Consider the following 22,537-nt stretch of genomic DNA (forward strand, 5'->3'; position numbering starts at 1 on the left):
GCTGACGTTTCAGGACCCGAAACGTCAGCTTTCCTGCTCCTCTGATGCAGCTTGGCCTGCTGTGTTCGTCCAGCTCTACACCTTGTTATCTCAGATTCTCCAGCATCGGCAGTTCCTACTATCTCTGTGGTGAAGGATTGTTTGTTTAGAAGGAGATCTTTGTGAACACTTACAAAACATTTATGTTCCTTATATTATTGCTCTACACATATATTTAATGAGGCTTTAAATGTGCAACTTCTTTTTCTCATTTGTTTCCTACAACTAGGGAGGTTAGGTGATGTAAGTATCACCATTAAATTGTGGAAGTAATATGAATATGTTTTTAAGATGTCACGCCAATTTTGCACATGCAGGACAGTATTCCACATACTGGTAATGTTAGCCAGAAACACAGCTTCCTGACCAAGAAGACATATCACGGTTGCAAGTGCATATGTGCAGATGCGTCACAGAGGCCATTCTTAACGGCAGTGTTCATTACTTGTGTTGGGTACACATACTCCATTGCTCAAAAGCTACTGAATTTATAATCTTTCCAAGCACAAATGAATGGTCATTGACTTGAAACATTGAGCAGAATTTAATGATCTCCCATCTCCTCAACCTTGGAGGTGAGTTCAGAGCTGACTGGGTTCTGACTCTGCACCGGATGATGCCTAAGTGTCCCATTGTATCCTTTCCAGGGCATTTTTGCCAAGGGAATCTGGAACAACCAGCCTACTGTCATTGACAACTATATAATTTACAATTGTGAAATGCTGACAGTGCTCAAAGTATGTGGATAACTCACTGGGCCCCTGGTCTAGTCATTCTTTAACACAATATTAATGAATGGTGGTGCACTCTCAGTCTCTCTTCTGTTCCTACTATGTTTGCTTGAGCTTATTTTAGCCTGCTGGTCACCGTCTCTTTGCAATCAAATTAAACAAATTTCTTCTGACATCACAGTTAATGTCAAAAAATTATTTCTTCTTTTTCATTCTGTCATAAATCTAGGAAGACCAACAAAATATTTTATCAGTCATCCCTTGACCAATTGTTCAACAACTGTTTGTTCTATAACCTAAAGTCTTTTTAATCTGTGGTACCATAAATGGCTGCCCCTCTACCAGTTATTGACTGACTGGCGATTCTTCAAACTATCTTGGCAAAACTGGCAGTCTTTTGACTCATTTGTTGTTTATTTTATCTGATTCAATTCTTTCCACTGTTTGCATAAGGTTGCTGGTCACAACATGCTTTCATGTTCAAGATTGTGGACTGTTGATTATGAAGGATGTACATATTTTCCACTCTCTTACACTCTTTGTGCTCCAGAGTTGTTTGAAGCATACCTTTAATCTTTAGTGGTGTACTTCCTGGACCACTGTAGGTTGTAAGCAGTGTTTCTTCACTCAAGATATGTGATTTAATGGTGACACTCACTGCACAAGTTTAAAGTTTTGAGATGATTATTGACATAAATCACATCTTGCCAAATGAATTAATTGATCGCCAATTTCCTGAGGAATATATTGGAATTATTTAAAATTGCAGATTGCTCTATCTCATTATCATCTTTGTGCGAGTAACTATTTGACTTTTTACTGCTTTCTAACTACTTGCACATATCCTCAGGAAATGAGCTGTTATTTCAAAGATATAGCATTATTTTTAATTGTTATGTTTGTGAAGTCTCCTGCTTCAATAGCATTGACATTGACCTTTAGTATCTCCTGTGTGATCTTCTCTCTGTTCTCTTACAAGTATTGTTAAGGTTTTTATTATACTTTGCAAACTGAACATATTGTGCAGATCTCCTGTGATAAGGTTGATAGTCTCCTCTTAGGATTGATGTGTGTTGTTTCCAGATTTCTGTTTCAATCACTATTTAAATAGCTGTCAAGCTCAAATCTTCTTCGGACTGCAATAAATCTGATAAAGACTCATCAGTAATTCCAACAACAATGGTCTCCTATGAATTCTGATTTTTAAACTTCATATTCACATGTTTCCACTCCTCCGTGGAGATCATTAATGAAATTATTTATGGATCAAAGGATTTTACTTGTTCTAAGATTAAAATGATTTTCAAAAACTTGTTGAACTTCAAAGTATTTTTTTTATGCTTTTTTGACTTGTAGTTTATTGCAGGATAGCAATTAGATACAAGTTATATTGTTACAAAGACTACAAGGAGACCTAACAAAAACAAAGTTGCTGGAGAAGCTCAGCAGGTCTGGCAGCATCTGTGAACAGAAAAACAGAGTTAACATTTTGGGTCCGGTTACCCTTCTTCAGAACTGGGTCACCAGACCCAAAACGTTAACTCTGTTTTTCCCTTCACAGAGGCTGCCAGACCTGCTGAGCTTCTCCAGCAACTTTGTTTTTGTTTTGTTCCTGATTTACAGCATCCACAGTTCTTTCGGTTTTTTTACAAGGAGACCTAGATGGGAATTTAACTCCTTCAAGATGCAGTGCTGTTCTGTCTTTCCCCACACAGGTCCTTATGACATTACCAGATTGGAGGAGCTTAATCCAGCTTTCAGCATTACCACTTTAGAACCATTATTTATACAATGCCCTCACCTCTCATACATCCATCTAACCCCAGTCAGCTGTCTTGCCAGTGAAGGCGTGAGGGCAATACCAATAATGGCCACTGGTCCCATTACTGCTGCAGCAACCAGCCTCTGGTACTTCTACAGGTCAGAGATCCTGGTCTGCACTGGAGTAATTTAACGGCAGTGTCCCCACCTCTGAATCTGAAGACCTGTGTTCAAGTCTCACCTGTCCCAGACATGTGTCAAAAAATATCTGAATAGATTGATTAAGATTTCTCCACAATGCCAGCTTTGTAGACTCTAACTTAGTTGAAAATCTACCCCAGTAACTCCAACACCCTGATCTGGTGATGTAAGTACATCATGCTTTATTCATTCCAGACTGTACAGTTTTTGATGTCCTTTGATCCTCTTGATGACTGCCATTATGTTATTCCCCTTTTCATACAGCAAGGTGAAAAACCAGATGTCTTAAAAGCACAGGAATTAGATAATCAGATGATTGACTTTTAAACTACTGAAATCTATACTATACACTTACAGCCAAAGTATACATGGTCAGTCTTCATACAGGTGTCTGAATTCTTTAATATTTCACTGACATCATATATTAACATAAATTACTTTTATATACTGATTTCAGTGATCTTGACTATTCAAATGTGAGCAATCCTATAGTTGATAAATAACTCTTATCTTGCTGAAGAAGTTATCAAATGGACATGTATTAATTCACGAGTCGTCTATTCTATATAAAGCATCCCCTTTGACAGACTGATTTAATTTCCAGGGTAAGTGATTCAGTTGATTGACTAGGGTTTTTAAAATGAGTATTGAGCTTGGATGATCTTATGCTGAGCTTGGGAAAAATGGCAGCGGGCACACAATGTTCTGATACAAGGCAGCAGTGAATTACCAGGTAGTATAAACATGACAGATGACCAAACCCTGGAGGAAGAGGTGGAAGTGGAAAGCCAGAGGAGATTGGAGAGGAAATCCAAAATGTAGGGCCCCGACAGCTAATTTAATCCCTTTACGGAATTGGGTATCATTTTGTGTGTGAGATGGCTCCTGTGAAGTGCTTTAGGCCAAATTACAATGTGAAAGGTGATTATGGAAATACAAATTGTTGTTATTTTTTCTGTGCAACAGAAAGCTGACGTGATTGACAGCCCCATAAACAATTAGCCTTCACTAAAATTCACTGTAAAATATGGAGCTCAGAAAGCAAAACACCCAAGAAAAAGACTTTTTTTTAAAAAAGTTCATCAGCGTCTTTGAGGCAACTCATGGCACGTTGTTCAAGGTAATGCATCTAGCAGAAATGTCAGACTTGACTACACTCACACAGGCCTATTTTCATAGACCAGCACAGTTGAAGTATTCCAATACTAATGCTATGGGACAAAGCCCAGATGTTCAATAATGATTCAGGGAGTACTTAGTGACAAAGAAATGTGAAACCCACTGTGGTGCTTAAAAAAGCTTCAAAAATCATCACTACTTGTCATTAGAAGGCAAAACCTTATAGACAGATAAAAATGTTTTTGAACCTCTTAAGAATCACCTTCTGTATCACTTTTACTGTGATCAAGCCATGCCAATTTGACAGGGACGGTGGAATAAAAGAGGCAACTCAACAAATCAAATTGCATCCAGTGAAAAAAATTCGACAAATGGTTCACATGCAGAATCATGTCCAGAAGACACAAACTCCGCTCACTGTTACAGGGAAGTAAAAAGTCAGAGGCTTTCAGAGGCATGAATATTACAGGTCCAGAACCAGACTGAAGGCAAATAAACCACTAATACTCTGAATGCTGTAAATCTGATGTAAACTCTGTTTCTTTCTCCAGAAAGGCTGCCTAAACTACTGAGTGTTCAGCATTTTCTGTTTTTAATGGAGTTTGCAGGATCTGTTTTCATTTCAGAACATAGCTAATGGGTTTGTTTTCTTTTACATGGTTTGAATTTATTTATGAATTTACATATGAATTATTCACACTCAGTCAAGACAAAGAAAACTCAGTCTCTTTGACTGAAATTCCTAACTGGGTAATCCCTGATTTTAACTCCAATGACACTGGTATCCAATGCTTTAACGTCTGAAACCTCCACCCCTCCCCTCCCACTCTTGTGTTAACAAGCTCATCAACATCTTCCTAGCTGAACAAGCTTTTTGTCAACTTGCCTAACTTGTTCTGAAATAAAAACTGGAAATGTTCAATAGACCAGAAGCTTCTGTAAAGAATCAGAGACAGCTTTAATATATTTAGAGGCTAATCTTTCACCAAAACTGCCTGTAGTTAGAGAAGTGAAGTGAGCAGAAAGGAGTAAAGAGTAAGGGAAAGATCTGCACCAGGGTGTCAGGCAGAAGAGATTAAAATGACAGAGGACTGGTGATGTAAAGCAGTCTTCAATGTCTTCCATCTCGTTGCAGAAAATCTCGTGTTTTTCCTTGCATCCCACCCCACTTGCTTCTGTAAAAACATAAATTCCTTTACACCTATTTTTTGCCAACTCTGATAAGAAGATAATTGATCTAAAATGTTAATTTTGTTTCAGATTACTGACCACCTTAAACCTTCTAGCATTTTCTGATTTTTTTTTTAATTTCATGCTTCCAACATCCAGTATATTCTGTCTTTGTGACCATCTTGTAGCCGTAAGGATGAATTCATAGAGTGCATTCAGGACAGTTTTCTAGAACTATATATTGTAGACTTAATTAGGAATCAGGCTATTTTGGAACTGGTAATGTGTTATGATGCAGGTATCAGAGTAAAAGGTCCGCTCAGGAACAGTGACCATAACAAGGTGGAATTTAACATTCAGTTTCAGAGAGAGAAACTTGGATCAGAAACAATAGTGCTAGACCTAAATAAGAATAATTACAAAGAATAAGTACAAAATGAGAGCAGAGCTAGCTGGAACTTGCTGCAAAAGGAGTTTAACAACAAAGAATGGAACAATGGCACAGTTCTAAGGAAATAATTTAGTCTCACAACAAAGATGTGAGAAAGAAGGATTCTAGGAAGGGGTTAAACAAACAATGGTTGACCAAGGAAGTTAAGGATAGCATCAAATTGAAAGAAATAACATACAATGTGGGAAAGATTAGTTGTAATTTGGCAAGTTTTAAAACAACAAAAGATGATAAACAAAAAGCAAGTAGGCTAACTTGAGTATAAATTTGCAAGTTACATCAAGATGGACAGCATGACCTTCCTTAATCGTAAAGGACGAGAGATGCCAAAGTTAACACAGGCCCCTCTACAGATCGAGATTGAGGAAATAATAAAAGGGAAACAGGAAATTGCAGAGGAATTCAAAAAAAAATGCTTTGAGTCAGTATTCACAGTAGAAGATACTAATAGCAGACCAAAATTACTGAATAGTCAAGTGGCCAAAAGAGGAGAGGAAATAATACAATACCTATCACTACAGAAAAAAGTGCTTGGGACGCAAACATGGCTAAGGACCGATAAATTGCCTAGACCTAGTGGGGTATATCATTAGATACCAAAAAGAAGTAACGACAGAAATAATGGATGCATTCGTAGTAATCTTCCAAAATCCTTAGATTCTGGAAAAGTCTCAGAGGATTGGAAAACTGACAATATTACACCTTTATATAAAAAGGGAGGAAGACAAAAGAAAGGTGATAATAGGCCAGTTATCTTAACATCTGTTATTGGAAACATTTTAATAGTAGAACATTTAGAAATATATATCCGAGAAATCTTTGAAGAGGTAAAAAATAGGATAAAGGGGTAGCAGTGGGTGCAAGATATCTGGATTTTCAGAAGGCATTTGATTAGGTACTACAGATTAGAGAGCTTAGTAAGGTATGAACCCATGGTGTTGGAGGTGGTTTATTAGCATGAATAAAGGATTGGCTAAGTAATAGAAGTCAGAGAGCTAGGATAAGGGTCGGAGCCAGTAACTTGTGGACTGCCACAGGGATTAATGCTTGGGCCATATTTATTTACAATATATGTTAAGGACTTAGATGAGGAAAGTGAGTGTACTATAGCCAAGTTTGCAGATGACACAAAATATAGTTGGGAAGGCACACGGTGAGGATGACGCAAAGTGTTTGTAGTTGGCTATAGACAGGATGTTAGTGGGCAAAAGCTTGGCAGATGAAATACAAAGTGGGAAAATGTGAGGTTATACACTTTGGCAGGAATAGAGGAACTGAATAGAATTTTAATTGAGAAAGACGACCGAAAGCAATAGCACAGGGGGATTCGGGAGTCCTGGTGCATAAATAACAAAAAGCTGCCATATAGGTAAGAGGGAAGGCAAATGGAACATTGACCTTTATTTCAAAGGAAATAGAGTATAAAAATAGGGAACTTTTGCTAGTCAGACCGCAGCTAAATTTATGTGAACAATTAAAGGCCCCTATTGAAAGAAAAATATACAGACATTGGAGGCAGTGCAAAGAATATTCATTAGGTTGAACTATGTATAGAAGGACGGTCTTAAGAGGAGAGATTGAGAAGATTGGGCTTATACTCATTGGAATTTACAAGAACGAGAGGTGACCCAATTTAAACTTAGAAAATTATTAGGGAACATCACAGGGTCAATACGGACAAGTTGTTTCACCTTGTGAGAGAACCTAGGACCAGAGGGCATAATCTCAGAAAAAGGGGTCACTCATTTAAAACAGAGATGAGGAGAAATTTCTTCTCCAAGGGTGGTGCATCTGTGGAATTCTTTACTACAGAGGGTTATAGAGGTTGGGTTGTTATGTATATTTTATGCTGAGATAGACAGACTTTGATCAGTAAGGGAATCAAAGGATATAGGGGAAAAGGCGGGAAAGGGGATTTGATGATTATCAGATCAGCTTTGATCTTATTGAATGGTGAAGCAGACTCCATTTGCTGAACTGGTCTGGCATTATCAGTGGAGAGAAATCTGAGTTAACATTTTGGGTCATTACTTGAGCTTTTCCAGCAACAAAAACAAAGTTGCTGGCAGCATCTGTGAAGAAAAAAAGAGTTAAAGTTTCGGGTCCCTTCCTCAGAACTGAGAATTTTAAAATCAAGATATTACTTGACCTGGTTCCTGGACCTGAAATGTTAACTTTCTTCACGGATGCTGCCAGACCTGCTGAGCTTTTCTAGCAACTTCTGTTTTTGTTCCTGATTCACAGCATCTGCAGTTCTTTCGGTTCTCACTTTTCCAGCAATTTCTGTTTTTGTTTCTGATTTACAGTATCCACAGTTCTTTCGGCTTTTATTTCCACAGGCTGAATCGCTTGCTTCTATTCCGACATCTTATATCTGACTATATATTACGATGTTGTGGATTTATTTCCTTTAGGCAAAAAAGGGGATGTTATTTTATGTCTCACAGCAGATATGCAATATTGCTTTAAAGGACATGCACATGTCATCATAACATGTGACCGAATGATAGTTTCAGTCTCTGTCTTACTGAGTCCTCTAGCATCATCATACAGATGCATTGAGGCAAGCACGCTACAGTGTATCTAAATTCCTTAGCTTTGAGCCCAGACATACAAATGCATGTGATTATAGTGTCTATATGTAAATACCGAGAACTGTTCATTGAAGTCTTCAATACTATGTGACCCAGTCTCAGCCATATGTTATGGTTGCTAACATGATTATCATATCACAATATTTGAAGGTCATCAGTTGTCATATAAGCCCTCGATTGCTTTAAATGCAATTGATACTGTACATGATTACATTCCTATAACTTATGGTCACTATCTCATTGCTCTGTAATTAGTTTGGAATTGATCGTGTTTTAATAATCCATCTGATTGAGAACTAGAAATGAATTAAAGCATTCCATTTAAACTTCCTTAAAAAATGCATCATCAAAACACAAAAGAAAGTTGATCCATCTGACTCATCATAAAACTAAATTAGAAGCATGCATTTGATTCCAAAAGTCTATTAGCCTGGTGCAATCAAAAATAAAGAATTTTCAGTTCTGTAGGAGAGTTGTGTTGAACTCGACGTTAACTCTGCACTTATCCTGCCAGACCTGTTAGGTTTGTCTAGAAATTTCTGATTTTATGTCAGATCTGCAGCATCGACAGAGTTTTGCTTTTGGGCAAGAACTGCGAAAAAGATGTTTTCACTTAAGGCAGTTTGGAGAGCTGTACTGAAACATAACTCCACTTCCAGCTCTGCACAATAGCTCTGTGGTACTTAGTGATTAGAAAACTTTAGTTTCTGGACCTTCTATTTGTTTATTTTTCAACTGTACACAAACAATTTAGCATCAAATATCTAAGACTACTTCTGCATTCAGCACCAACAATATCCACAGAAAGCACTTATCACACAGGATCTGTTGCCATGTTGCCTAGCTCTCGGTTAGACATAAAATTAAGTTGTCGAGACTTCAAAGTAAGGTATGTCGTCACTGTGTCCACAATGAGGTGTTAGCTGTCACTCAAAAAAACACAAGCTGCAACATTATTTTCTTTTCACTTCACTCACTGAACTAAAACCTCCTAATTTCATTAATTAGAATTTGAGTTGATATCACCTTAACTTAGATTCTTTGTCCCCACTGGGGAGAGTCTACAGGCCAATCAGTTCCCACTTATTATTAAACAATTGAAAGACAGCCTTGCAATCATTCTCAAGTTAGTACAGAGTATGGTGTAATGTAGGATTTGCTGTCCATTAAATTTGTGTTTCCTGATTTGTTCAGTGCATCAGGAAACCACATCAATTTGTTGCCTTGCCAAGGCCCGCTATTCACCCACCTTCCAGTGTACCAACTCCTGCATGTACTATTAGGGGGCACAAAACCAAGTGTTACAGAGCAATCTGAGATTTGACCCTGGTCAATACTAAATCTACTTGCAGTGAGGTGCACAAGTGACATCAGTGTATAAGGAGGACAAAAATCAAGCCAGCTACCTATTCTCAATTACCATCCATTTGCCTCCATGTGTAGTGCATTAATAGGCCAGAATTTTGCTGGAGCTGTGAGGACCTCAGTGACAGTCCCAGTACCTGGGAACAACTCTGCCTTGTCCATTGTGTCATCCCCATCTGCATTCCTCAGCTCTCTGGGTACTCACTTGTTATGATCATTGCTTTTGTGCACTTATAGAGCAGGGACAACTTTGAAAAAATGCCATCTGATCAAAGGATTGGCAGCACAGCAGTCTCAATAGCACCAACTGGAACAGTGGCTAGTGCTGAGACTGCACTTAACAGAGGGCACCTCAAATCCATGCCATCCTCCCAGCCAGTGAGTACCAGGGTCTCAGCCAGGGTCTGTCAACCTGAAGAAGACTCATATCAGACTCAAAATCTTAACTCCATTACTCTCTCCACACATGCTGCCAGACCTCCTGAGTTTCTTCAGCACTTCCAGCACATACAAAATTATGAAGGGAACAGATAAGATAGAAGTAGGGAGGTCATCTCCACTGGCCAGTGAAACTAGAATTAGGCGGTATATCCTCAAAATAAGAGGGAGCAGATTTAGGGCTGAGTTAAGGAGGAACGTCATCACCCAAAGGGTTGTGAATTTGTGGAATTCCCTGCCCAGTGAAGCAGTTAAGGCTATCTTGTTGACACAGTGTGGAGCTGGAGGGACACAGCAGGTCAGGCAGCATCAGAGGAACAGGAAATTTGGCGTTTCGGATCAGGACTGATGAAGGGTCCCAATCTGAAATGCCGACTTGCTGCCAGTCCTAGATCACAGAGTCTCTACAGTGTGGAAACAGGCCATTCAGCCCAACAAGTCCACACCGCTCCTCCAAAGAGCATCCCACCCAGACCCATTTCCCTACCCCCGCATTTCACATGTCTAACCCACCTAAACATTGCTGAACACGACAGGCAATTTAGCATGGCCAATCCGCCTACGCTCCACATCTTTGGTCTGTGGGAGGAAACTGGAGCACCCAGAGGAAACCCACACTGACATGGGAAAAATGTGCAAACTCCACATAGACAGTTGCCCGAGAGTCGAATCGAACCTGGGTCCTGTGAGGTAGCAGTGCTAACCACTGAGCCACCATGCCACGCTTGTCGTGAAGAAGTGTTCCAACCCGAAACATCAACTTTCCTGTTCCTCTGATGCTGCCTGACCTGCTGTGTTCCTCCAGCTCCACACTGTGTTGACTCTGGCTCCAACATCTGCAGTTCTTGCTATCTCCAAGGCTACCTTGTTGAATGTTTTTAAGGCAAAGATAGATAGATTTTAAGCAATACGGGAATTAAGGGTTATGGTCAGTGGACAAGTAAGTGGAGCTGAGGCCAAGAAAAGATCAGCCACGTTCTTGTTGAATGGCAGAGGGGACTCCATGGGCCAGATGGCCTACTCCTGCTTGTATTTCTTATGTTGTTATGTTCTGTTATTCATTTTAGTTAGCCCAGCCCTGCCAAGGGGTTCTACCAGGGTGCCCCTCCATGGGCCACAAATTGCTCAGTAAGATCCCCTGGTTTACAGTGGTTCCGCAGAGACTCTCCTCACACGAGTAAAGGCCCGTCTGCTGAGTGGCAAAAGGCCAACAGTGAAGGGAAGAGGCGCTCAAGTGGCTCAATTAGTCTCTGGGTGGGAGGGTGGTCATCTACTTTCCCTGCCACCAGTCAAAGGACATGGGAGCAGCTCGGCACTGGGCACTCCACCAGCCCACACCCTCCGTCACCATTTTACAGTTTTGCCGCCACATCATCTAAGATCAGCTCCTGTCAATCCTTAGTCTTCAGTAAAGTGTAGAGCCAGGTCAACTCTGATGTCCCATAATAATAAAAAAAAACAATCACACCTCATGCTCATGCAAGGAGGTAATAATCAGATCACTAATGCCCATAAGAAATGCCGTACTGTGAACTGCCACCATAAGGAGAGATGGAACAAAGCAAGAAAGTTTTGTGAGAAAGTTCCAGATCAAAAGAGAAAATCAAAATAATCTTTTCCTTTCAGATGCTGACAAATCTACTGAATGTTTTAATTTTCCTATTGATGCTTTTTCAACAGGCTTTCAATATGAATAATCAGCCAATAAGTAAATCATTGGTAAAATGAATAAATACTATACCAATCAATCATGCAGCTAGCTCATGTTTCCAGCTCTGCAATTTATTATTCCCCAAATTATTTTTTTTTATGTAAGATGTTAATGTCCTGGTACCAGTGTATTTTCAAACCAATATCTCAGATGTTTGACAGTATGTTTGATAAGCTTGACTGTGTAGATGTAGAAAGAATGTTTCCTCTTGTGGGAGAGTCTAGAACTAGGGAGTAATAGTTTAAAAATAAGGGGTCACAGCTTAATAATCTTCAATAATCCTATATGAATATGTGTGACAAAGTAGCATGAGCTTTTATTATACTATATAAGAGAATAATTTGGCAATAGCTTAACCATAATTGAATATCATTGCATGAGATTATGACATTCTTGGCCCAAAATAGAATTACCCAACATAAAACTTTTTATATAGATTTAGAAGACTTTTCAAATATAATCTTTATTTCACTATAAATCACTTAATCCATTTACACAGCTATTGGGGAATGAGTTAATATTCCACTCATGCTAATTGAATTCATCTGGCACAAATTATCATGCAATTACATATAGCAAGCCAGCAATTGTACATCACTGAATTTTACCATGGAAGGCATGTGGAATTGATGTTTACTATACTTAATATCATAGAAGTGTACAGCAGATCCACAATTTAAAATGGCTCTTCTGTATTTTAGTTTTAACAGTTGACTCTTGTGTACAACTTACTTCCATAACATTACTTTCACAACTTGCTGCATCGGATTAAATTTACTAACCAAACATCAATACAATTTAATCCATTCAGATATATTGAGATCATTCTCCATCTCATATTTACCATGTTACTGCATGGAAAAAATCTTATGAAATCTTCAAGCCCAGTGGCCTCTGGAGAAGTACATTAGTTTTCAGTGCTGCTGACCTACTTATAAATGGCTTTCTGATTTATTTTATGAGGAGCCCAATTGGATTGGTAACTTGAAAGTGACAGCTTTTACTTTGCAACAGAAGTGACGCCAGTGGATTTGCAGCAATCAGGTTGCAGCAATAAATTCTACACAAAAACATACTGACTACAGTATCTTGTGCAGAAGGGTGCACTTGTCAATTAACAGCAATAGAGATGAATCCAGCAAGTTCCCGCAATAATCCATCCAAATCATATATTAATTCCCTATGGCTTTGCAAAACTTACTAAAAACATTTATTTTAGACTGTCATTTCCTCCATCTTGGGTGAATGTGGATCATGACTGCTTCAGAAACAGCATCTTTAGTACCATTTTCAAACTAAGTTAAACATTATAGTTTTCTTCTGCTGATTAACTATTATTATTTCTATGCATAATAGCTCTGAGGTGGCAATTATTCTGAAAATAATTTCCTCTAAAATAGTTATATCCAATGGATATTATGTTAAAAGCAAGTGAAATATATCAACTGCAATTAAATAATAAAAATGCTCAAATAAAAAACATTTAACCAAGTCACAACAGCTGTTCTGTGTTTGCCTTTAAGCCATGGTTCGACTTGCTTGGGAGAATAGGAAGAAGCAACTGCTGTTTTGCATGTTTTCCAAAGGCCAGCCATTTGAAAGTTGTCTTATACAATTTAACCAAAATAGAAAGTGAAAGATAGCTTTTAAGTTAAAATAATTAATCACTGTTGATTTACTGAAACTTAATCATCAAAGAAAATCAATTCAGCAATAATCCTATTTTGCCTTATAAGATGGATGGATTTTAGATATCTACTATTTGTTCCAAAACTGCAGCACTCCAACTGCTGTGAAACTGTGAGAAAAAAAGTACAGCATAGGAGTGAGAATGAATCAACATGAACCAATGTTTTCTGCTCATTCTCATAACCAATAACTCTACACTGAGAGAGGAATACTCACTTGGCCACATAATCGGTCTGGCACAATAACAAAAATAGGGAGGACATTATTTCAACGGATTGGGAAACAATGCTAATATAGAAAATAACACAGAATACTGTACTTTTGCCTTGTGAATATTGAGGATAAGCAATCACTCCCTAACCAAAAATAGAGAATAAAAATATCCAGCAAATCTGGGCAAAAATTGCAAATATGTTCCTCAGACACAACCCGCAAGTAGTTCAAAATCATGACTTAATGAAAGCAGATAGTTAACTCTTGGTAATGTTAAGAAAGGAAAGTGGAGTGGTGGTTAAAAGTGCTTCAGAAAATAGAATTATTGTGATTTGATGGAATCTTCGGCACAGAGTCAGATGTTGTTCACCAAACCGTGTCCAGGATTTGAGCATATTATCTACGTTCTCATTCCAGTGCCATACTAAGGCAACAAGTATGTCATAGGTGTCAGCTTATAGATGAGATATTAAACCAATGTACCATCATCCTGTTTCAGTGTTTCAAGCAGACAGAAAAGATTTCAGGAGTTTTCCTGATGTTCTCCCTCTACTAGCAGCATAAAACAAAATCAAATTAACTTGTCATTCATCTCACTATTGTTCAGAGGTAACTTATGTGTTCAAAATGACTATTATTTTTACAGATGTAACAGGTGGTGAATGTGATGCACTGCAACACACGAAAAGGTACAATATCAGTACAAGTCTTTATTTTCCCAATGAAGAATGCTGATCCACAGAAAAAAAAAATCAGATGTTTTGGTTAAATAACAAAGAAACTATGCCTTAACGTTATGAAATGCTTCATGTCTGATTAACAATGCTCGCAAGCTGTATTCTTTACATCTGTAACAGATTCAAATTTATTTGTCACCAAAGCGATAATATTACTCGCCTCTACCTACTGCCTCCTGCTGTTCAACAGACCTTCATACCTTCCAGAATCAACAATTCATCAGTGACGCTTAGTTCCACTGCACAAAAACTATGACTCATCCAAACTTTCTTGTCCACTTATCATCCCATAATATCACCTCATGAATTTCCAATGATAACTTATTTCCCTTTGCTCTGCACATGCACCCTTTCCCACCCCTTGCCTGTCCTAATTTATAAGTCCCTGCTTGATACTCCCAACTCCAACTTTCCATCTCCTTCTTATGATGCTAATCTCCTTTCTTTCCCTCTGTTTACACTCCACCTGTGATATCAATATCTTTAGCCAACTTGCAGTGCTCTTCCAAACACTTTACACCTCAGCTCTTAAGTCATGCCCTTGATCACTTTTCTAAACTCATTCTGCACCACTTCACAATGTTGTTTTTCACATTATTGCTTTATTAAACGCATTTTAACTATGAACAGTTACATTATATTCATTTTTTTGCTGACAATGTGACAGATATTAAGCATAGGCTATTTGCCCACTGGAGGCACCCATTAATAAAACAAAGTATTTCCATGTCAAATAGAGTGCAGTATGTTCTTCCAGCATTATGCTGTAGCCTCACTCTCTGGAGAACATCTTCTGCCGTATCAGTGCCATTTTCTTCACGTCTCACGCCTGCCATCTTCGTGCTTTCTTTGATGGAGATTGCCAGTTTCATCACCAATGTGTACTGGGCTGAAACTTATTTCATACAGAACTCTAGCAGCTAGCCAAAATCTAAAGCCTTCCATCTCATTAGTATGTGCATGATTCAAAGCCATGTCCAACGGATGAAATGGCAATAGGCCCACGCCTTCTAGACTTTTGTTTTATAATTCATGGTAAGCAAACTTCAACAAAGGCCTGTTCATTAATAACATATTATTCAGTCAATCCATGGTGAATAAAACACTGGGCCCTGTGCAACCTACTGTGAAGGTGAGAGCAAAGAAAAGAAGTATTTAGAGCTGCTTAGACTTAATGATTAGTAAGAATGTTGAGTCACAGTCATTGGATTGAGTGTCAGTACCTGTGACATTACTAAATGAGAGATGGTTATCTGTCAATGATAAATTCATGTGTATGGTATAACTGAATAGTCATTGTTAGGTACCCAAGGTCAATTTTCAATGAAAACCTGTATATCTCTGTAGATTTACAGTGATAATCATAGTACTAATACAGTGAACTGCTGCCAAATTTTAATGCAATTTGCTATTCCATATAACATAAGTTATACTATGAACATATGATGTTAAAAATTATTTAAAATTTCTCCTTCAAGCCAATGAAAATGAATGTTTGCATGTCTCAGCAAGCCACATTTTCATGAAAAGCAAATAATATTGCCAAACACAAAAAAAACATTGATCATGCTGACATCAGTAATTTTTTTAAAAATCCTGATTAAATTAATGTTCTGCCTACACTGTTCCACCAAAAAGAGTTTTTTTTTAAATGAAGCCTGTGTCCCTTTGAATCAAATATGAACTAGATTCATATTTTCATTGGTGTTGGTATCTGTTTAGTCTGGACGAGTACAGTACAGATTGAATGACTGGTTAATTAAATGTATTTTTGCAAGAATGAAGTTATCATTTACATACAAAGCTACTCTCAGCTACTGTGTTCATTGCACATGGCATCCTGGCGCAACATATATGTGTTTCTGATGAAGTGCAGTTTAGCTTTTTGTAGATCTTCTCGTTCATGTTCATTGTTTCTCGTTACTAATAACCTAAAGTGCTTAGGTTCCATTCATCATCGTGTAATTTACAAGATAAAAACAGCAGTGTTTGCTTAAGTTGCACAAAGAATCGACGTTCAGAGCATGAATTCACCGTGGATTTTGTTGACTGGGAGCTGACGTAGCCTTTCAATTTCAAAATCTACACCTAACCCACACAAGTTTGCTGAAACGGAATATTAGGCGTTGCATGGTGAAGGGCGCCCCAAACAAACTCACCCGTTTTGCGCCACTGCCGCTGCGGAGTGCATTAGCTCAGCATGGACAAGCTGTCGCACGGCTCTTGTTCCTCACTATTAGCAACACTGTCGACGGTCAGCTAACAGCTAACAACCTAATCATCTTCACGAACAAAAGAAAGTTGAGGTTTTTGCTGATATTACACACCATCAGATGTTTAGAAGGTCAATCAGTGAAGTGCCTGTTCATTTTGAGTTTATGTTTAGGCTATAAATTGAAACTACAGGGACCACTGTGACTTCAATCGACCTATTTAATTGCACTGTGAGGAAAAGGTAAAAAGATTGACAACGCAAAATCAGGCTGAAACAATCTCATATTGAATATTTGTCTTGTTTACGATCAAGTGCCAACAGTGACAATTTCATATTTATTGGCAAGCGCATCTTGTGGACCAGTAGTATCCCCACCGCTGAGCCAAGAGGCCTGGGTTCAAATCCCATCCGTTCCAGATGTGAGCGATAACATCTCCGAACAGATTGATTAGAAAATGTCTAAAATAACGCCTTGCAAGAGTTTTCTGTTACACTAACCGGGTAAAGGCTGGCCCGAGCATCAGAACTGGGTCTGTGATTAATCCCGCGCGGCCTGGGCAATGAAGTGATGATCTCACCACCCCAATAGAATACCCAGGTGCCAACCTCGTGGTTATAACAGGAATGGCATCTGTTACCCCTCTATAATCGAGCTCCCATTGGGACTGCCTGAGTAGCGCCACGTGATAATAGCGATACTATACAATTGGAGAGGGTTCAGAAAAGATTTACCAGAATGTTTCAGAAATGGAGGGTTTGAGTTACTGGGACTTTTTTTCACTAGATCCTAGGAGGTTGAGAGGTGACCTAGGATATGGTTGTTCTAAACAAGGGGCCCTTTTTTTTTAAGGTGAGAGGAGAAAGTTTTAAAAAGGACATGACAGGCAACTTTGGTTTTACAAGGAGAGAGGTTAGTGAGTGGAATGAACTGCCCGAGGAAGTGATGTATGAGGACACAGTTACAACATTTAACAAACACTTGGATAAGTACATGAATAGGAAAAGCTTGGACGGATATGGGCCAAATGCAGGCAAGTGGGACTAGTTTATACTGGCAATATGCTCCACGTGGACTAGTCGACTGAAGGGTCCATGCTGTATAACTCTGTAAACGTTTGACTCTGTAGATTATCACCTACCTAATATCACGTGAGCATGGATCATGAGTAAATGCTGCTAAAAAAAACTAAATCAAAAGCCAGATTCAATTCTGACCCCATTGCTCCACCCCCTCCTGTATCACCATGACATATTTAAACTCTCTCATTACACTGGGAGATATGTAGTGATTCGGTAATTGTGTTGAATTGTGAGAGAAGGCTGTCAGCCGAAGCTCCTTTGCAAACCTCACGTTGAGGTTGGACTCCCCGTTTGTTTGTTGCTTTCAACCTCTCCTCCTGTGGTTCCATCGTGCTTGGCTGGTTGGAACCAGGCTGTAGTTTCTCGGTGTGAAGGGGTCTGTGCCATTCAGACTCCATCGCCAGCACTGCCTGCTGCAAATTAGCAACCCCAATGCCTTCGCTGTTCAGTGCAGTGGCCGCTTTTCTGAAGAAGGGTCTAGGCCCGAAACGTCAACCTTCCGGCTCCTCTGATGCTGCTTGGCCTGCTGTATTCATCCAGCTCACACCCATTCTCCAGCATCTGCAGTTCCTGTTATCTCTGAAACATCTTGTGTTTCTTTACCCTCGCGTGTTGCTTTCGGTGACTGTTCCCCGCCCCCCACCCACATCAGCAAATTCCGATTTCAGTATCCGGGTCGTCACCACCCTAGGTCACATATCAAGTTAAAAAACAGGCGACAGCGAAGATTCACCGAAAATATAAATAATTCTCTCCTGGTGGATGAGGGCTCAGAATGGTTTTGGTTCCAGCTATGGGCTTGGCTGTTGCTTAGGCTGTGGCTGTAGATTGAAACACCATTCTTTGTCGTGTGTAGTATACAAGTACACCAGTAAATGTCAAGAGAATTGGATAGTCATTTAAATGGGGAGGGAGTGGTGTGGGGAAATCGCAAAGGAGTGGGATTAATTGTAAAGCTGGAACAAAGAGCCAGCACAGGCACAGTGGGGCTGAATGGTCTCCTTCTGCGTTACATCATGGAGAACCAGACCAATCCGTATTCGGTTCGGCTCCTGATTGTTACCATGAGTCTGGATGCCGTTGTAACTGGAGGTTCTGGCTATATTTCTGTCGTGCCTGTGGCGAATGATGCTGATCTTGGAACGGGATGCAGTTATCAGTTCTGACCGTGGCGATGTTATAAACTCGGATAGATTATGTCTCCAGCACTTGTTGTATTTCACGGTGAGTGGGGGGCCTTGCTCCGTGTTTGGATTCAGGTGCCGATAGTTGAAAACCTGCTGTCAGAATTTAGACCATAGTCCCGGGTCACCGGGTTTGACGTGTGGACGCGATGGTGCTGTCCTGGGTGCTGAAACTCTCTCCAGCCTCTGTAACACGTCATCCTACAAACGGCCACATCGCGCGTTTGTGCATCAAACACCCGGCTCTTCATCAAAACTCAGGGCCCAATGGCCAGCGTGCTCTGAAGTTGATTTGCGGGAGGGTGCACGGTTGTTCTGGAGGATATAATAACGTGATGGACACGAACGTCTGGACACTTTCACCAGTGGCTAAAATTTTCAGCAAAGCGACGTGACAGTGAACTAACCACGCTCACAGTGCTTTCTGGTGATATCACATTCACTGAAGTCACAGAGGGAGACAGAGCTTAACCCAAAGAAATTTGTACTGTGCGTTCTTAATGTTAACTTTGACACAGAGAGGAGTCGATCTAAGCTTTCATTTAAGCAGATTCCGTATGCGTTTGCAGCGGTAATCTGTACATTTTCTTTTAAACTTGGAAGCAGGCAGTTCGGAACCTTTAAAAATACATTGACCTGCTATTTGGGAGCGTGTACTAATGATGAAGCTTCATGATTAAAGAAGTGAAGGCTACAGCCACAGATGGCATGTTTCTACTTAACTGGTTTAATCGATTCTCAGGTAGTAGAAACATCGAATAGGCAGCAACAGAGCAAAATGTAACCGGTCATTTATGATTCTGTGATCACGAGTTGAGTCGCCTTTCTCTCTCTCTGATGCCTGTTCACAGAATAGGTTTACACACTCGAAACCCTGTCCCCACCACAACCTTCGTATTAACAGAAATAGAAATAAATACGAAATATTTCTTATGACAACGTCGAGGTTGACAATAGACAGGGTGGTATAATGGTTACATCTCCGATGTGACAGAGGATTCAGGTCCCCTGCGAGTGACTTTGATGCTAACTTAAAATGAAGATGCAGTTTGACTTGTTTTAGACCAGCGCTTGTCGAAGCCGCCGTCCACATCTACTCCCCAGCCGCGCGCGCCCGCCCGCCACACCCCGCCCCGACCTTGCCCCAGTACTTGTTCTCACAGAATTAAATCCAGTTCATGTCAAATCTTTTCAGGGAATCGGGCTGCCCGTCTCCCAAAGCTCCGGTGGGAGAATCAAAGCGAACCGTCACAAACCAAAACGGGCAGGAGTTGAACCTGAAAACGAGGACGTACCGACCCCCACCATCACGGCCTGAGCGATGCGTACAGTCAAACATACGGATAAGGTGAGGGGCGAGAGTAAGAAAGGCGGTGGTGGGGTTGTTGGATGTCGGTGAGGGTTGCAGAATTTGATACTAGCAACTTTCAATCCTGAAAACGCTCCAGTAAAACGACCGTGGTCCCAAGGGACGGACGGAGATCCATGATATTATGGTGGCGTATCTCAGCTCGGAAAAAAGCAGGATATTATGTTGTGTGTGTGTGCTGGGGCTATGTCGGGAGGGAAGACACTAGTGTTTATCCTTTGATCCCGCGGCTGTCTGTTTATATAACGGATATCGCGCATATATTTTTTTAAGAAAGGGTACAAGAAGCGCCCTGCAGGGCTGGTCAGGCACAGCAGCAACGTAATGCAAGTGAATTTCATAAATGTCACATATTTGTATTGATGCTTTCAGTATTGAAGCTCCCGGACTCTGGCATGGTACAAACGGCAGCGAGAGGCTGGAAACTGTGAGGACTGACGGTCAGATTCTTGCGAGCAAAGTGGGCCTTTTGCGTTATTGATTCTTACAGAGAACTTCACTTTTCGGAGAGTGATCGAAACGTTGTCTGGTTAATGGCGGTGGGCAATTTAAGGGCAAGTTCCCACTTTCAACAATCAACTATAGGCTCCGTGCGTTTTTTTTCCAGATATATATATGAAAGCGGCCAGAATTCTTTTCTTTCTCTCGCCGCTAAAAGAGTGGAAACGCTCCCAGTGCCTTGCTCACGGTTCAGATCACTAACTTGTGACTGCGGGGAGGTAGACACGGAGCCACTGGGAAAGCAGCGCATCCAATCGATAATAACCCTGTTAGTTTTAGCGATTGTTATCAGTGTAGCACTCAATAAACATTCGCGCTTTTAATCCTAAAACTTGTTGCGCCGCCGGCCACGCCAGGCTCCGAATCCAAAACACTCCCCATCTCCACACACCCCGCCACCACCACAACCAGCCCCGCCCCGCTGGATTTCCTTACAAACACTGAGCGCTTTTAGACTTCAGCTGAAGCTGCAACTTTAACATTGACAACATGCGCATGCTGCGATTTGATGGCTGATGTTCTCGCCTCTTCCCTCCGTTAATTTATCAAATTTGTCTTGGTGAGGAGCCTAATTCCGAAATTATTTGCAAATAGAAAGCGCTAATTGGCATCAGTTATTTTCACACCTACATTTCAAATATTGAATCGTGCCTCCGATACTCCTGAGAGAAGTTCGCCACTGCTGGTTCCTGTAATGAACTACCAACTGTAACTATGCATGCGAAAAGAGTTGATTAGCAGCATCAATTTGCTCCTACTGCTTGCACCTCACAATTGTGGCTATTCAAGCCGGTTGGCGCACTGTACTGGTTTTAGCCTGGACTGCCCTTCATTACATCGTTTATTTACCATTTTAAGCTAACCCTTTCCATTTGCGAATGGGCACGGTTTGACCCAATAATTTGATATAACGGAGGGGACACCGGCTGTACTTCCACGCACATCTATCTCTTAACTCTCTGCCTCTTATGCAGGTGTCATGTTTACTATAAAGACGCCGTCCCACAGCAAGCATGTCTTTTTCTTAAAAAAACAAAATTCAGCACTGCTTAATATGACTGGCACGTTAACTTCATGTGGAATCAAATAAAAAGTTAAAAGTCTCCGGAAAACCTCATCTTTTTTAAAAAAAACAACAAAACATACACCATCGCATGGGGGGGGGGGGGGCAGGGGGGCTGGGTTACAAGGTTAGCTCTGTCAGTAAAAACGGTCACAGCGTTTGGGTAGCCCTCCCTGCGCCGAGCGAGGAAGCACTGGACCGCTGTAAACAAAACTGGGCATTTTAATTCCTATCAGTGGAACAGGGCACATCACTGTGAGCTCTGACCCAGGCACACGGACCGGTCGCGCACACAAGTTTCGCAAAACTGCGTTATTCAAGGAGAGCCCAGAAATTGCCGGGGGGAAGGGGTGGGGGGAAGAGTAAAAAAATGTAAAATCTTACCAAATCTTAAAACGTGCGGCATTCCTTGAGAATATCCCATCCACAACAAGCACAGGAAAAATCTAGTCGAGCACTCAAAGACCAGGTTGTTTAGAAACGGACAGATAATCTTCATGATTTCTTGTATTGAGATCAATTCCAGCGGTTTGATTCCTCCGGCCCGCCTTCTCTCGGGAGCAGCTTCCACGCTCGGATTCGATCGAGGGGCGAGCAAGGAGCGATCGGAGGGCCCGGGGACAGGATCACGACATGGTCACAAGAGAGGGACCCGAGAAAGAGTAGAACCCATTAGCAATCCCCGCATGTTCTTCGTTCATTCACTGCGCAGAGGAGCACTCTTCCGCTGCAAGGAATGGCGGGACATCCCTGCTTTCCTCAGAATCTGAGCTTCTTGGAGAAATCCATCCACAAAAGTCCAGCTCGGCGGCGCTAAAGGGGGGGAGGGCAGAGGGAGAGAGAGGAAGAGAGGAGGGGATGAAGTGTCGGAGGGAGGGGGGAGAAGTGGGAGGGGAGATCGGCACA

At 40.7% G+C, this 22,537-nt stretch overlaps 1 protein-coding gene across 1 annotated transcript in view; it reads right to left on the reverse strand.

The window, feature by feature from the left end:
* Window positions 1-22,130, reverse strand: part of LOC109911859 (glutamate receptor ionotropic, kainate 2) — a 392,551-nt gene extending 370,421 nt beyond the window's left edge. The window contains exon 1 of the mRNA XM_048596706.1: window positions 22,016-22,130. Coding sequence (XP_048452663.1) covers window positions 22,016-22,130 — 115 coding nt within the window. The remainder of the gene's footprint in view (window positions 1-22,015) is intronic.
* Between the last annotated feature and the right edge of the window lie 407 nt (window positions 22,131-22,537).

This window comes from Rhincodon typus, chromosome 5 (assembly GCF_021869965.1).
Source record: "Rhincodon typus isolate 14 chromosome 5, sRhiTyp1.1, whole genome shotgun sequence".
Classification (NCBI taxonomy): domain Eukaryota; kingdom Metazoa; phylum Chordata; class Chondrichthyes; order Orectolobiformes; family Rhincodontidae; genus Rhincodon; species Rhincodon typus.